Raw genomic sequence first — 16,821 nt, 5'->3', positions numbered from 1 at the left:
CACACTGCTGACCAAGTCACACTGCTGGCCATATCGCAATGCTGACCATATCACACCACTGACCATATCACATTGTTGCCATTATCACACTGCTGACCTTATCACACTGCTAACCATGTCACACTGCTGCCCATATCACACTGCTGACCATATCACACTGCTGACCATATCACAATGCTGACCATATCACACTACTGACCATATCACACTGCTGACCATATCACACTGCTGACCATATCACAATGCTGACCATATCACACTACTGACCATATCACACTGCTGACCATGTCACACTGCTGACCATGTCACACTGCTGACCATGTCACACTGCAGCCACATCACACTGCTGACCATGTCACACTGTGTCCATATCACACTACTGACCAATTCACACTGCTGACCATATCACACTGCTGACCATATCACACTGCTGCCCATATCACACTGCTGACCATATCATACTGCTGAGCATACCACATTGCTGACCATATCACACTGCTGTCCATATCACACTGCTGCCCATGTCACCCTGCTGACCATATCACAATGCTGACCATATCACACTGCTGACCATATCATGCTACTGACCGTGTCACACTGTGTCCATATCACACTGCTGACCATATCACATTGCTGACCATGTCACACTGCTGTCCATATCACACTACTGACCATATCACACTGCTGACCATATCACACTGCTGTCCATGGCATACTGCTTACCATGTCACTCTGGTGACCAAATAACACTGCTGCCTATGTCACATGTTTGACCATAACAGAGTCCAGTCCATATCACACTGCTGTCCATATCACACTACTGACCATATCACATTGCTGACCATATCACACTACTGACCATATCACACTGCTGTCCATATCACACTGCTGACCATATCACACTGCTGACCATATCACACTGCTGACCATATCACACTGCTGACCATGTCACACTGCTGCCCATGTCACACTGCTGACCATATCGCACTGCTGACCATATGATACTGCTGACCATATCACACTGCTGACCATATCACACTGCTGACCATATCATATTGCTGACCATATCATACTGCTGACCATGCCACATTGCTGACCGTATCACACTGCTGCCCATGTCACACTACTGACCATATCACTCTACTGACCATGTCACACTGCTGACCATGTCACACTGCTGGCCATATCACAATGCTGACCATATCACAATGCTGACCATGTCACACTACTGACCATGTCACACTGCTGACCTTGTCACACTGTGTCCATTTCACACTACTGACCAATTCACACTGCTGACCATATCACACTGCTAACCATATCACACTGCTGACCATATCATACTGCTGACCATATCACACTGCTGTTCGTATCACACTGCTGCCCATGTCACCCTGCTGACCATATCACAATGCTGACCATATCACACTGCTGACCATATCACACTGCTGACGATACCACATTGCTGACCATATCACACTGCTGTCCATAATCACACTGCTGCCCATGTCACCCTGCTGACCATATCACACTGCTGACCATATCACACTGCTGACCATATCATGCTACTGACCATGTCACACTGTTGACCATGTCACACTACTGACCATGTCACTGCTGACCATATCACATTGCTGACCATGTCACACTGTGTCCATATCACACTGCTGACCATACCACATTGCTGACCATATCACACTGCTGTCCATATCACACTGCTGACCATGTCTCTCTGGTGACCATATCACACTGCTGTCCATATCACACTGCTGCCCATGTCACCCTGCTGACCATATCACAATGCTGACCATGTCACACTGCTGACCATATCACATTGCTGACCATGTCACACTGCTGTCCACATCACACTACTGACCATAGCACATTGCTGACCATATCACACTGCTGTCCATGGCACACTGCTTACCATGTCACTCTGGTGACCAAATAACACTGCTGCCTATGTCACATGTTTGACCATAAAAGAGTCCAGTCCATATTACACTGCTGTCCATATCACACTACTGACCATATCACATTGCTGACCATATCACACTACTGACCATATCACACTGCTGTCCATATCACACTGCTGTCCATATCACACTGCTGACCATATCACACTGCTGCCCATGTCACACTGCTGACCATATCACACTGCTGACCATATCACCTTGCTGGCCATATCACACTGCTGGCCATATCACACTGCTGACCATATCATACTGCTGACCATATCATACTGCTAACCATATCATACTGCTGCCCATATCACACTGCTGACCATATCATACTGCTGACCATACCACATTGCTGACCATACCACATTGCTGTCCATATCATACTGCTGTCCATATCGCACTGCTGAACATACCGCACTGATGGTCATCTGACACTGCTGACCATGTCACTCTGCTGACCAAATTACATTGCTGACCATGTCTCACTGATGGTCATATGACACTGCTGCCCGTGTCACACGTTTGACCATATCACACTGCTGACCATATCAGAGTCCTGTCCATATTACACTGCTGACCCTATCACACTACTGGCCATATCACACTACTGTCCATATCAGAGTCATGTCCATATCACACTGCTGAACATGTCACACTGCTGACCATGTCGCACTGCTGCCCTTGTTATACTGCTGTCCATGTCACACTGCTTAGTATGTCAAACCGTTGACTATATATCACTACAAACCATATCACACATTCAGTGGAATTTCAATTGCTTAATCCACCACCCTCAACATCCCAGGGGTTAACATTTGAATGAAATGAAAATCGCTTAGTGTCACAAGTAGGCTTCAAATGAAGTTACTGTGAAAAGCCCCTAGTCGCCACATTCCGGCGCCTGTTCAGGGAGGCTGGTACGGGAATTGAACCGTGCTGCTGGCCTGCCTTGGTCTGCTTTCAAAGCCAGCGACTTAGCCCTATGCTAAACAGCCCCTGGAAGGTAAACATTTACCTGGCACTGTACTGAACTAGCCTTATGGATATTCTGGCCAGAAGAGCATGTCAAAGGTTAGGAATCCTGAGGTCAGTAACACACCTCCTGACTGTCCAAACCCTGTCCACCATCTATAAGACTCTAGTCAGGAGTACAATGGAATATTCCCCACTGACCTGGATGAGTGTAGTTCCAACAACACTCAAAAAACATGACACCATCCAGGACAAAGCAGCCTGTGTGATTGCTCCCCCTTCCAGAAATATTCGCTCCCTCCACCACCGACCCACAGTAGCAGTAGCGTGTACCATCTACAAGATGCACTGCAGGAACTCAATAAGGTTCCTTACACAGCACCGTCCAAATCCATGACCACCACCATCTAGAAGGACAAGGACAGCAGATAACTGGGAACCCCACCACCTATCCCTGACCACTGACCATTCCACACCACTGGCCATTCTTCACCATTGACCATCCCTCGCCACTGACCATTCCACACCACTGACCATCCCACACCACATACCATTCCACACCACTGACCATCTCTCACTAAATTTATACATCAGTTACTCCATGTTAGAGCCTTGTTACTTTCTCCAAGTGTCTAAATGATTTTCTATGTTTCCAGATGAATCAAACCTCAATAAACTTTTACAAATGAAATTGAAATCATCACCATTCAGTTTATGACAAATGTTGTCTTTAATTAGCAGGTTCCTCTCAAACACTGACTTCAGGAAGAAGATTCAGCTTGGCGTTTCTAGAAAATGCTGACAGTTCTGCTGTCCTCACCATGCATGTTGTCACTTACGACAGACCCACAGTTGTGAGGGTTTCTATACCTGACCCACCTTATGACCGTTCAGTCTCCATTAGTGCAAACAGCACAGCCACCATGACTGTAAATTCCACCCACATGTTGTCAGGGAACCAAATCACAAATAAGGCAATAACCGTTACATCAGATGAAGACATTTCCCTTGTTGTATTAATCGGGAAATCCAAGACATATGATACATTTTTAACTTTACCATTCACCAGTTTTGGTACAAAATATTATATCATCACCTACCCTGTGGACGGTCTGCACAGCATTAAACAATTTGCTATTGTTAACAGCAATGAGCAAGTACTGATCACCATCACCGTCTCGGGATCTCTGATCTTCAATGGGACTCAGTTCACAGACACAGAGAGATTCTCATTTGCACTGAGGCCAAACGAAGTTATTCAGTTTCAGAGCGACGAGGACTTGACTGGAACAAAGGTCGAGTCCACAAAGCCCGTGGCTGTCTTCAGTGGAGAAAAATGCACAAATGTTCCCCCGAATAATTGTGGTCATTTCAGTGAAAATTTATACCCTGTCGACAAGTGGTCCAATTTTTTTGTTGTTTTTCCCATTATGAAGAAAACAAAGAGGGACGTCATCACCATTGTCTCTTCGGGGAATGACAACAACGTGAATATTCACACAGAGGAAGGCAATTGGCAAGTGCTGCTCCATGATGGAGCTCATGTCAACATCACTGTGAATGGTGGAATGATCATAAACTCAACCAAACCGATCATGGTCCTTTACCTGTGTACAGGGGGCAACAACTCAATGGCTTCAACCTTTGACCCCTTCATGTTGACCATACCGCCTGTCTTTTTCAGAAACTACTTTGTGTTTGTGACAATGGACAATGTATTCAACTACATCCTGGTCATTTCATCTGGACAGAACTCCAATAGGATTAATTTAGATGGGAAACCTTTGTCCAAGTTCCCCAGCGAAAATTCAGCCTTTGCTGGTTTCACTGCCATCAGAATCTACCTGGGTGAAACCGGTGGGCGTCACGTTATCTCTCAGGGTTCAGCTGGCTTCAGCATCTACATCCTCGGGATTGGACAAAGCGTATCATATGGATACCCAATGGGTAACAGACCGCTCACTGTCAGTAAGTGCCGGTTCTTTGTATTCTTTGCATGGCATGCTGGTGGCTGGAGATTATGTCTCTGGAATAGCAAGCCAGCTGCTTAGGCTGCTTCTCTGGGATGTCGTTTCCAACCTGATGAGTGCAAGATGAAAAACTTCAGCGCGTGTCTTTTTTCAGGGGTACCCAGGTTCTGTTGTACCAAAGAACTATTTATGAAATGTTGACTGACAGGCTAAGCGGGGAAGTTATATTGATAAAGCTCTGGTTAGGTTCCAACTTGAGCATGGTCTCCAATCCTGGTCACCACACTTTGTGAAGGATGTGAGTGTCCTTGAGAGGTTGCAGGGATGATTAACCAGGATGGTTCAGGGATGTGAATTTTCTTTGGCTGCACAGTTAGTTCGGAGAACCTGTGGTTGTATCTTTTTGGGAAAGAAGATGGAGGGGCGATTTGACCGAAACGCAGAATTGTCACGGCGCAGTAGGAGGTTATTCGGTGCGTTGTGTCTGCATCGGCGTTCTGAATGAGCCAATTCACCTCGCAACCTGCTCCCTACTCCCCATAATGCTGATGACTTTCGAATGCCTCAATCGAACCTGCCTCCCCCACGCTCTCAGGAGTACATTTCAGACTCTGACCTTTTCACTGTGCAAAAAAGGTATTCCCTCAGATCTCTTATGCTTCTTTTACTAATTACTTTAAATCTATGTCCTCTCGTTCCCGATTATTTCATCAGGGGAACTGCATCTCCCTGTCCCCTCTATAGATATGGGGATAGGGATAGAGGTGCAGAAGATTCTGACACGTTTGTATAAGGCAGATAAAGAAAATTGGATCACAGCAAATTACTGCGGATGCTGGAATCTGAAACCAAAATAGGAAATGCTGGAAAATCTCAGCAGGTCTGGCAGCATCTGTAAGGAGAGAAAAGAGCTAACGCTTTGAGTCCAGATGAACTTTTGTCAAAGCTGACAAAGGGTCATCTGGACTCGACATGTTAGCTAATTTCTCTCCTTACAGATGCTGCCAGACCGGCTGAGGTAAAGAAGATTGTTGCCATTAGCTGATGGTGTAAGGATGAGGGGGCACAGATTTCAGGTTTTAGGTAAGAGACAAGGTGGGAAATGCAATGTGAGGAACAAAATTTTTATGTAGAAACTGGTGGAGACCTGGAACTTGCTGCCTCTGAGGTCGCTCCAAGCTGAAATCATGAATGAGTTGAAATGAAATTGGATAGCCTATTGAGAGAAGTATCTTGCAGGACTGTGGGGATGGAGCAGACAACTAGGGCTGACTGGATTGGTCTACACAGAACTGGTGCCGAATTGATGGACCAAATGGCCTCCTTTTGTGCTGTGAAGGCTCTATGCTCTAATCTCCCCTGCAACTCTCAAGTGCCGTCATATCGTTCCCAAAGTGCGGTGACCAGGATTGGAGACAATGCTCTCGTTGTGGCCTAATCGGAGCTTTATCAAAGCTCAGTATAACTTTATGGTAAGCCTGCCGTTCAACATTTCAGGAATTTGGTACAACACAACTTGGGAGCCATGCTGGTTTCCCCTCAAGGGACGTAGGGGCAGAGGATGCCATCGCATGCATCGTGCCTGATCCGTCCTGATCCACCTCAATTCCACCTTGCTGCACTCTTCCCATATTTATCGATGTCATTGATATCTAGAAACCCGTTGACCTCTGTTTTGAACATATCCAAAGACTGACCCTCCACCTGCCTTCTAGCCAGAGAAATCCACAGATTCAACACCGTCCAAGTGAAGAAATTCCTCATCATCTCAGTCCAGAATGGCCTCCTTATTATACATACCCACATGTGAATGAGGAGCAGGAGTAGGCCACTTGGCCCCTCAAGCCTACTCTGCCATTTGATAAGATCATGGCTGACCTGGCTGTGACTTTAACCCCACGTTCCTGCTTCCATCTCCCACCCCCCTCCCCCTCCCCCCCCCGCCCATGCACCCGCCTATCCCCTCCGATAACCTGCGATTGCGTCCCGTGGTTCTCGATGTGGAGGCCTAAGAGAGGTACAGAGAGGTTACCAGGAAGTTGCCTGGTACAGAGGGCATTAGCTATGGGGAGAGATTGGATAAACTCGGTTTGTTCTCACTGGAACGATGGAGGTTGAGTGGAGACCTGTTGAAGTTTACAAGATTATGAGGGGCACGGACAGAGTGGATAGTCAGCAGCTTTTTCCCAGGATGGAAGTCAATTACTAGGGGACATAGGTTTAAGTTGCGAGGGGCAAAGTTTAGAGATGTGCAGAGAGCAGTGGGTGCCTGTAACTCACTGCCAGAAGAGGTGGTGGAAGCAGGGACGATAGTGACGTTTAAGGGGCATCTTGACAAATACATGAATAGGATGGGAATAGAGGGATATGGACCCCGGAAGTGTAGAAAGTTTTAGGTTAGATTGGCAACATAGTCGGCACAGGCTTGGAGATCCGAAGGGCCTGTTCCTGTGCTCTTTTTTGTTCTTTTTCTTCCACCTCCATTCCCCAAGCCGGAAGAAACATCTTTCTTCTATCTTCCCTGTCGATCCCTGCCTGTAAGAATTCTGTTCACTTCAATGAGGTCGCCTCTCATTCTTCATCGAGTCATACACCACAAAAAAGGCCTATTGGTCCATCGCGTGTGCGCTGGTCAAAAACAACCACCTAACTATTCTAATTCCATTTTCCAGCTCTTGTATGCCTTGGGATCACAAATTTATTATTATTCGTCCGTGAGATGTGGGCTCTCTGGCTGGGCCAGCATTTATTGCCCATCCATGAGGGAATTTAAGAGTCAACCACAAGTGCACATCAAAATGCATCTTTAATCTTATGAGGGTCTCTGCCTCCACCTCCCTTTCAGGCAGTGAGCTCCAGAGTGCCACCATCCTCTGGGTGAAAAAATTTTTCCTCACGGTCCCATTAAACGTCCTGCCCCTGACCTTAAATCTGTGCCCCCTGGTCATTGATCCCTCCACCAAGGGGAAAAGCTTTGTCCTGTCAACTCTATCTATGCCCCTCATAATTTTATACATCTCAATTATGTCCCTCCTCAGTCTCCTCTTTTCAAAGGAAAACAATCCAAGTCTAGGGTGGCACATTGGCACAGTTAATTGCACCGCTTCCTCACAGCGCCAGAGACCTGGATTCGAATCCGCCCTCTGGTGACTGTCTGTGTGTAGCTTAGACGTTCTCTCCATGTCTGCGTATGTTTCCTCTGTGTGCTCTAGTTTCCTCACACAGTCCAAAGACATGAGGGTCAGGTGGATTAGCAATGCTAAATTGCCCCTTAGTGTCCAAAGGTTAAATGGGGTCACAGGGGTAGGACGGGGATTGGCCCTGTGTAGGGTGGTCTTTCAAATGGTCAGTGCAGACTCGATGGGCCAAATGGCCTCGTCCTGCACTGTAGGAATAACTAACACTCTCCAGCCCAGGCAACATCCTGGTAAATCTCCTCTGCACCCTTTCCAGTGCTATCACTTCCCTCCGATAATGTGGATTCCAGAGCTGCACACAATACTCTAACTCAGTGACGGGAGAACCTTCGGCCACAGGCCACGTACGGCTCATCTGGGTTCTGAGTGCGGCCCGCAAGACATTTTATCATAGAATTTACAGTGCAGAAGGAGGCCATTCGGCCCATCGATTCTGCACCCTTGGAAAGAACACCCTACCCAAGCCCACACCATCACTCTATCCCCGTAACCCAGTAATCCCACCCACCTTTTTGGACACTAAGGGCAATTTAGCATGGCCAAACTACATAACCTGCACGTCTTTGGACTGTGGGATGAAACCGGAGCACCCGGAGGAAACCCACGCAGACATGGGAGAACGTGCAGATTCAACACAGACAGAGATCCAAGCCAGGAATCGAACCTGGGACCCTGGAGCAGTGAAGCAACGGTGCTAACCACTATGCACGCATGCTACCCTTTTGTTGACCGTTGTCCACGCACAGGGTTGCCACATTCTGCAGATCTCCATCAGCACATTTTTTTTCCTACCGGTATGACTGAAGCCAAATGCATGTGGCGTGAGGACAACTGGTGTGGTGTGTGCTGATTGTTCAAAACATTGACTGTGAGTGCCGTGCGCTCCCTCCTCACCCAAAGTGTAAATATTAATTTTGTTTTCTTACAATCTGAAGCTGATGACATTTCTATTCATACATAAATCATTGAGCATCTTCTATAACTCATTTGGATGCAGGGAGGATGCTTTTCCTGGTTGAGGAATTTAGAACAAGGGGTCACAGTCTCAGGATATGGGATAATATCCCACATGGAACCTACGGGATGGGAATGCTTGTCTTCCCTGTGCTCCTTGCAGAATATGAGCTCCTCCGCTCGGGGCGGGTATCTGAATTGAGCTCTGTATATAAGGTAAGACAGTAAGGCACCGACCAGAGAGGAACCCGGTAGGGAGCTTCTGGGTGCTGTATACATCATTTGTGTAAATAAAACTTGGTTCTTAATTTAGGTGTAGATTCCCCGTGTCTTTGTTGAAGGGTAGGCCATTTAAGACTGAGATGGGGAGAAACGTCTTCATTCAGAGGGCGGTGAACCTGTGGAATTTTCTACCGCAGACGGCTGTGGAGGCCTGAAATTATTCAAGGGATAGAATTTGTTTAGATTTTAATGGCATCAAGGGGTAGGGGGAGAAAGTGGGAATATGGCATTGAGATCAAGGATCAGTTCTGATCATATTGAATAGCAGAGCAGTCTCGAAGGTCTGAACGGACTACTCCTGATCATATTTTCCATGTTATGAAATATTCGGCGTGTACCAAATGTATTGAATCTTACTAATGGGGTCATGGCTAGTGAACAAGCCCGATTTCAATCTTGCAGCCCACTGAGATGAAGGAGGGCCACTTATGCAGCCCACTCACTGGCCTCGATTGCCCATCAAATCTCTGAAAGAGTTGCCTTGAACAGAAATCACCGAAGTGAAAACATTATTTTCCTCTTCAGTGGGCATAATGCACGTACTAACATTTTTTTTTTTGCAGGTGAAGCGAGATGGGGTTCGCTGACCTGCCTGCCCACGTCTGCTGTGTACATCTTACCATCCAGTGTGCTCGCCAGTGCCAAGTTATCTCCTGTCGACGTGCACCTCATTGACCCCAGCTGCCAGGCCAACCAGAGAGATGAGAACTGGGTGGTCATCACTGCTCCGTTTAATTCCTGCGGCACGATGATCATTGTAGGTGGTAGCAACGATGGATACAGATCATTCCTGCTCTTGCACTCAGTAGGGTTGGCAGACTTTGGCTGGGAGATCATCAAATCAGGGCAGTGGGTGGCTATGCTGTAGGGTCTGAATCGGCGAGAACTGTGTGATGAGGCAGACTTAATTAGGGAACTTAAGGTGAAGGAACCCTTAGGGAGCAGTGACCACAATATGATAGAATTTACCCTGCAGTTTGAGAGGGAGAAGCTGCAATCAGATGTAACGGTATTACAATTAAATAAGAGTAACTACAAAGGCATGAGGGAGGAGCTGGCCAGAGTTGATTGGAAAAGGGGCCTAGCAGGGAAGACAGTGGAACAGCAATGGCAGGAGTTTTTGGGGGTTATTCGGGAGGCACAGCAGAAATTCATCCCAAGGAGGAGGAAACATGTTGAGGGGAGGACAAGGCATCCATGGTTGATGAGGGAAGTCAAGGACAGCATAAAAGAAAAAGAAAAAGCACACAATGTGGCGAGGATTAGTGAGAAGCCAGAGGATTGGCAGCCTTTAAAAGCGAGCTGAGGACAACTAAAAAAGCAATAAGGGGAGAGAAGATGAAATATGAGTGCAAGCTCGCTGGTAATATAAAGGAGGATAGAAAGAGTTTTCAATATATAAAAGGTAAGAGAGAGGCATAAGTAAACATTGCACCACTGGAAAAAATCGCTGGAGAAGGAATAATAGGAAACAAAGAAATGGAAGACGATCTGAATAGTTACTTTGCATCGGTCTTCACAGTGGAAGACACCAGTGGGATGCCAGAGCTCCAGGAGAATCAGAGGGCAGAGGCGAGTGCAGTGACCATTACTAAGGAGAAGGCTCTGGGGAAATTGAAAGGCCTGAAGGTGGATAAGTCACCTGGACCAGATGGACTACACCCCAGGGTTCTAAATGGGATAACTGAGGAAATTGTGGAGGCAATGGTGGTGATCTTTCAGGAATCAATGGAGGCAGGAAAGGTCCCAGAGAACTGGAAAGTGGATAATGTAACACCACTGTTTAAGAAGGGAGGGAGGCAGAAAACGGGAAATTATAGGCCAGTTAGCCTGACTTCGGTCATTGGTAAGATTTTAGAGTGCGTTATAAAGATGAGATCGCGGAGTACTTGGAAGTGCATGGTAAAATAGGACTGAGTCAGCACGGCTTTGTCAAAGGGAGGTCATGTCTGACAAATCTGTTCGAGTTCTTTGAGGAGGTAACAAGGAAGTTAGACAAAGGAGAACCAGTGCACGTGATTTATTTAGATTTCCAGAAGGCCTTTGACAAGGTGCCACAGAGGAGAATGTTAAATAAGTTAAGAGCCCATGGTTTTAAGGATAAGATCCTGTCATGGGTAGAGGATTGGCTGACTGGCAGGAGGCAGAGAGTGGGGACATTTCAAAACCCATGTCTCGCCTAACCTTCCTCACTCAGGCTGGGTGAGACAGCAACAGTAAAGTGCCCAACGTCTCTCCCCACCCCAAAGCCCCCTCACCACGACCCCCTCCCCTCCGCATCAGCGAGGAGTAAATGGGGCGCAGAGAGGAGAGAAATGCCATCTATTGTATGGTTGCCATAAAGAGGGTGATGAAAGGGACAATACAAAGGCAAAACGTAATTTTCAAAAGTAAAAAGGTAAGTGGATCAAACACTGGAAAGTTTTGAGAGGGGGATGGACGTAGGGTAGCGTTGAGGTTGGGGGGCAGTGTCGTATCCGATGGTTGGGGGTGGGGGGGGGGTTGGATGGGGGGGAAAACTCGGGCTGGGAGGGGGGAGTTCGAGTCGGCGAGTCAGGTCGTACCGTAAGCGGCAGCCAGACCGGGAGGGCGGGGTTGGACCGTGATGGAGAGGTTGGTCTGGAGGGGGGGTGGTCGATCTGGAGGACGGATCAGGTCTGGTCACACCTGGGGAAGGGGAAGAGTCAGATTGAGACTGGGGGGGATGAGGTGTGGGACCACAAGGGGGCTGGGGTCAGACCAGATAGGAGGGCAGTCGGGATGGGGTGGGGTGGGGGGAGTGCTGGGAAGAGAGGCGACTGATTAAGCTGGACTGGGAAAGGGAGGTCCAGTCGGATCAGGGATGGGGGATCCACTGTGGGGAGCAGGGGGAGGGTTGTATATGTGGAGTGGGGGTGGGGTGTCCCATGCGAGACTGGGTCTGAGGGCTTAAATAGTTTCTCTGGAGTTGGAAGTGATTTTTTTTCCTCTCACTCTTTCAGAGTAACTATCAGTGTGAACCTGGTAGAACTACCGGATGTTTACAATTTAAACTGTTTCTGTCCAATGGTTCCCAGCCAGCCCAGCACAATTGTCCAGAGGAAATCAGCACTTCTGGAAAATTGCTGGCTAAACCCTTGCATGGGGAAGTCCTCGAGGGACTCCCCAGCGCATCATTGGAAACCCCCTAAATGGGATTCTGGGGAACCTGGAAGTTACGGTCTAGGGTGGATAGGTTCAGAAAAGGGATGTAACTGTAAAATAAGAGCTAGGTCATTTAGGAGTCATTTCTGGCACATTTAATTTAAATTAATTGGCACATTAACGTTATGGGAAATTTTGAACTTTCTCCCAAAAAACATTGTTGAAGTGGTGGGAGAGGGGGAGGCGGGATGGAGGGGGTAGGGAGCAGGGGGATGGCAACAGAAAGATTTCAAAGGTAACTGTGAGACCATAAGACATAAAAGCAGAAATATGCCATTCGGCCCATCGGGCCTGCTCCGCAGATCAATGATATCGTGGCTGGTCTGATGAGATCATCTTCAACTCCACTTTCCAGTCTGAGATTTTTGCTTATGGAGCCCGCGACCAAGCTAGGCAAGTTGAGTTGAGGAAATGGGTCAGCAATCCGCCAATGGACTGGCAGAGCAGGCCCGATGTGCTGAATGGTCTCCTGCGGCTCCTCTCTTCCAACGACAAGTCTGATCAAGCTGCTGCCCACGGCACCCAACGAGCATAATATGGGAGTGCAGGATTTCTCGAGTGTGACGGTGGCCGGGGAATCGTTTTTATCATCAGCAAGATCCCTGGGTGGCTTATGGAGGTGGCGAGACGGGGAGAGTGGGTATTTCCATAGGATGGCCACTGATAGGGTAAAACAGAAGCTCCAATCTGGAATAAAGTGAAGGATGGTACCTCTCTGACTTTGCAATGTTGCGGGAGATCGGGCAGAGGTCACAGTGGTTTATTCATGCTTCAAGCATGGCGGGCACAACCCCAGAGAAACCTCCTCTAACACAACTTTAGCACAGCTCTCATAGGGAGAGCATTCTAATGCAGCTCTCTGTCCTTGGTCACAGGTACAGGTACACACTGATTATACAGTTAGTCAGTACACAGAACATTGTTTAAAATTCCGATCTTGTCTACATAGGTTTATTGTTATACCTTCACCCAGAAGCTTAGCTGATATCACCTCGTAGCTATAGACTGTCTGCTCTGATGTAAACAACCAAGGCCTTGCTGGAGGGTTCTTGCTCATCTCAGGTCCTTGAGGGTGTGTAAAGATCATTCTGGGTATAAGCACTTGACTAACATACGATTTTTACTCTAATGCAGGAATGTTAGCGCTAACCGCCTCTTTTACTGAATCGATTCATTTCCTCTCGCAGAAATATGTGTCTGCCTGTATCTAATGTAAGGCGACAGGATCAGGGGGCAAAGTTAGATGGATGGGAGGAGTAGTGAACGTCAATGTAATAAAACCAATAGGAAAACAAGAATGACGCCAATATTAGAAAATTGGGTTTGATGGTTTCATTATTGATTATCCCATTATTCATTATGTTGGAATGCTTTCTTGCTGCATGACAACATCATGGCAACCCACTTGACCACACCCCAAGATGCCTTTGAGTGCAAATTTTCTCCATGTTTGCCACAAATGTCTAAGTGTTCCATTCATCCAATTTTGTTACAGAACGATACTGGAAGGATCGCTTACGTCAATACAATCTATGGAACTGCCCCCCACACCTCGATTCACCGTCTACAGATCCGATTAAATTGTGAGATGTTGACGGTGGAGAACATTACCATAGCGTTCGTGCCCCAGACCGATCACGTGGTCCGTTTGGGCCATAATAACGTATCCTTCACATTATATCAGTCGGCAGCCTTCAATGATCCAATCTTCCAGTTCCCTTACGAAGTCGAACTGAACAATACGTTGTATGTTCAGATGGAAGTGGACAGCACTGACAGCGGGATGGAGGTATTCACAGAGAACTGTGTGTCTGTACCATTCCTGACCTCCAACAGCGAGACGTACAGCATCATCGAGAATGGGTAATTCCCTGCATCTGGTTTGGGGAGCTGCTGGACATTTCTTGCCCTGTGCTAAAGAGCTCATTGCTCTGGGGCTTCCTTCCTGATCTGTGCCACAGGTTGCGCTCAAATTGTGCCCAAAGATAAATAGGAGCAGGAGTAGGCCAATCGGGTCCTCGAGTCTGTTCCACATTTTCCATCGACCCCTCAGTAATCTTTGCTTCCTTTGCGCCAACAAGAATCTATCCACCTCCGCCTTAAGAATATTCAGTGACCCCGCCTTCATTGCCATCTGAGGCAGAAAATTCCACAGCCACACAACCCTCTGAGAGAAAAACATTCCCCTCATCTCTGTCCAAAAAGAGCAACTCCCTCACTTTAAAACAGTACCGTGGTCCGGACCCACTCACACGAGGAAACATCCTTTCCATGTCCACCTTGTCGAGACTGTTCAGAATCTTAAGTACTTTAATCAAGTCATCCCCTCACTCTTCTAAACTCCAGTGGAAACAAGCCCAGTTTGTCCAACCTTTCCTCGTAAGATAACCCGCTCATTTCAGGCATCAACCTAATAAATCTCTTCCGAACCGCCTTCAACATATTCACATTCTTCCTTCAATAAGACCAAAATGGCACACAGTATTCGGGATGTGGTCTCACCAATGCGCTTTGTAACTGCAGCGTAACATCCTTACTTTCGTGTTCAATTCCTCTTGTAATAAAGGATACCATTCCATTAGTCTTCTGAATTACTCGCTATACCTTCATACTAACTTATTATGGGTCATACACTAGAACACCCAGATCCCTCTGCAGCTCAGAATTCCACAGTTGTTCTCTATTTAAATAATACTCTGCTTTTTTATTCTTCCTACCAAAGTGAACAACTTCACATTTTCCCACAGTACACTCCATCTGCCAGATTTTTGCCCACTTACTCAACCTATCCATATCCGCCTGCAATATGTCTTCTTCACAACATAGTTTCTCGCTTATCTTGAGTCATCCGAAAATTTAGCTACCATGCCTTCAATCCCCTTATCTAATGATCATAGATATGAATTGTAAAAGTTGAGGCCCCAGCACAGACTGCTGCAGGACTCCTGTTGTCACATCCTGCCAATCAGAAAGGGACCCATTTATGCATTCTCTCCATTTTCCATCAACCAGCCAAACTTCTATCTGTGCTAACATGTTAGCCCTGCACCAGGAGTTTTATTTTCTGCAATAACCTTAACAAATATCTTCTGTAAATCCAAGTACAGCACATCTACAGGCTCCCCTTTATCCACAGCACATGCTTCTCCTTCAAATAACTCCAGATAATTGGTTAAACATGATTTCCCTCAGTGCCAACTATAATCTGCTTTACAATTGACTCCAACATCTTCCCCATGACAGGCCTCAAGCTCACTGGCCAATGTTTACCTGTTCTCTGTCCCTCTCCCTTCTTGAATAGAGGTTTTATATTTCTTAAATCCTTTCCAGAATCTAATGAATTTTGGAAAATTAGTACCAATGCATCTACTACGTCATTAGCTACCTCTTTTTAAACCCTAGGATGAAGTCCATCAGGACCTGGATACTTGTCAGCCTCCAGCTCTACCAGTTTGTTCAGTACAGCTTTCTGAATAACTGGTCATTTCACCAAGTTCCCCTCTCACTTCCACATCTTGATTTACAGGATGTTTTTGTTTCTCTATAGCTAAGACATAAGCAAAATATGTGTTTATTTCATCTCCTATTTCCTTGTTATCTACATTCTCCCTCTCCAGAGCATCAATGCTCACTTTTCCTGTTTAAATACCTGTAGGAACTCTTGCTATCACGTTTACATTTCTAGCTAGCTTCCTCTCATACTCACAATTTATTTCTCCTGATTAAAAGAGGGAACTAGCGTGGACTTCTGGATTATCGGCGCTGTGATGTTACTACACTGCTACCATCTTCCTGGTTGCTCCAGTGAGGTCAGCACTGCTGCCTCACAGCGCCAGAGACCCAGGCTCGATTCCAGCCTTGGGTGACTGTCTGTGTGGAGTTTGCACATTCTCTCCGACCCTGCGTGGGTTCCTTCCGGGTGCTCCTATTTCCTCCTGCAGTCCAAAGATGTGCTGGTTAGATGGATTAGCCATGCTAATCTGCCCCTAAGTAGGGTTACAGGGATAGAGTGGGGGAGTGGGCCTAGACAGGTGCTCTTTCAGAGGGTTGGTGCAGACTTGATGGGCTGAATGGCCTGCGTCTGCATTGTAGGAATTTTGTGATTCTATGAAAACCTTTTAATCATTCACTGGTGTTCTTTATATTCTGACCAGTCAACCTTTGCGCAGTTAATTTTTTTTTCCTTATGTTTGACGCTTTCCTTAAATTCTTTAGTTAACCATGGATGGTGACTCCTCCCTTTGGAATTTTTCTTTCTAGCAGGAATATTCATAGTCTGAGTATTTTTAAATATTCCCTTCA

The 16,821-nt window shown here is 46.7% G+C and overlaps 1 protein-coding gene across 6 annotated transcripts in view; it reads left to right on the top strand.

Annotated features, from left to right (window-relative positions):
- LOC140390245 (uncharacterized) overlaps window positions 1–16,821 on the top strand; it is a 580,951-nt gene that overhangs the window by 538,904 nt on the left and 25,226 nt on the right. For 5 of the 6 annotated variants that reach the window (XM_072475229.1, XM_072475231.1, XM_072475228.1 and 2 more), the window contains 3 exons: window positions 3,672–4,901; window positions 9,900–10,093; window positions 14,015–14,382. In XM_072475229.1, the coding sequence (XP_072331330.1) occupies window positions 3,672–4,901; window positions 9,900–10,093; window positions 14,015–14,382 (1,792 nt within the window). The remainder of the gene's footprint in view (window positions 1–3,671; window positions 4,902–9,899; window positions 10,094–14,014; window positions 14,383–16,821) is intronic. The other variant, XM_072475230.1, reaches the window with a different exon arrangement.

This window comes from Scyliorhinus torazame, chromosome 14 (assembly GCF_047496885.1).
Source record: "Scyliorhinus torazame isolate Kashiwa2021f chromosome 14, sScyTor2.1, whole genome shotgun sequence".
Lineage (NCBI taxonomy): Eukaryota > Metazoa > Chordata > Chondrichthyes > Carcharhiniformes > Scyliorhinidae > Scyliorhinus > Scyliorhinus torazame.
This window is presented reverse-complemented; position numbering and strand designations above follow the sequence as displayed.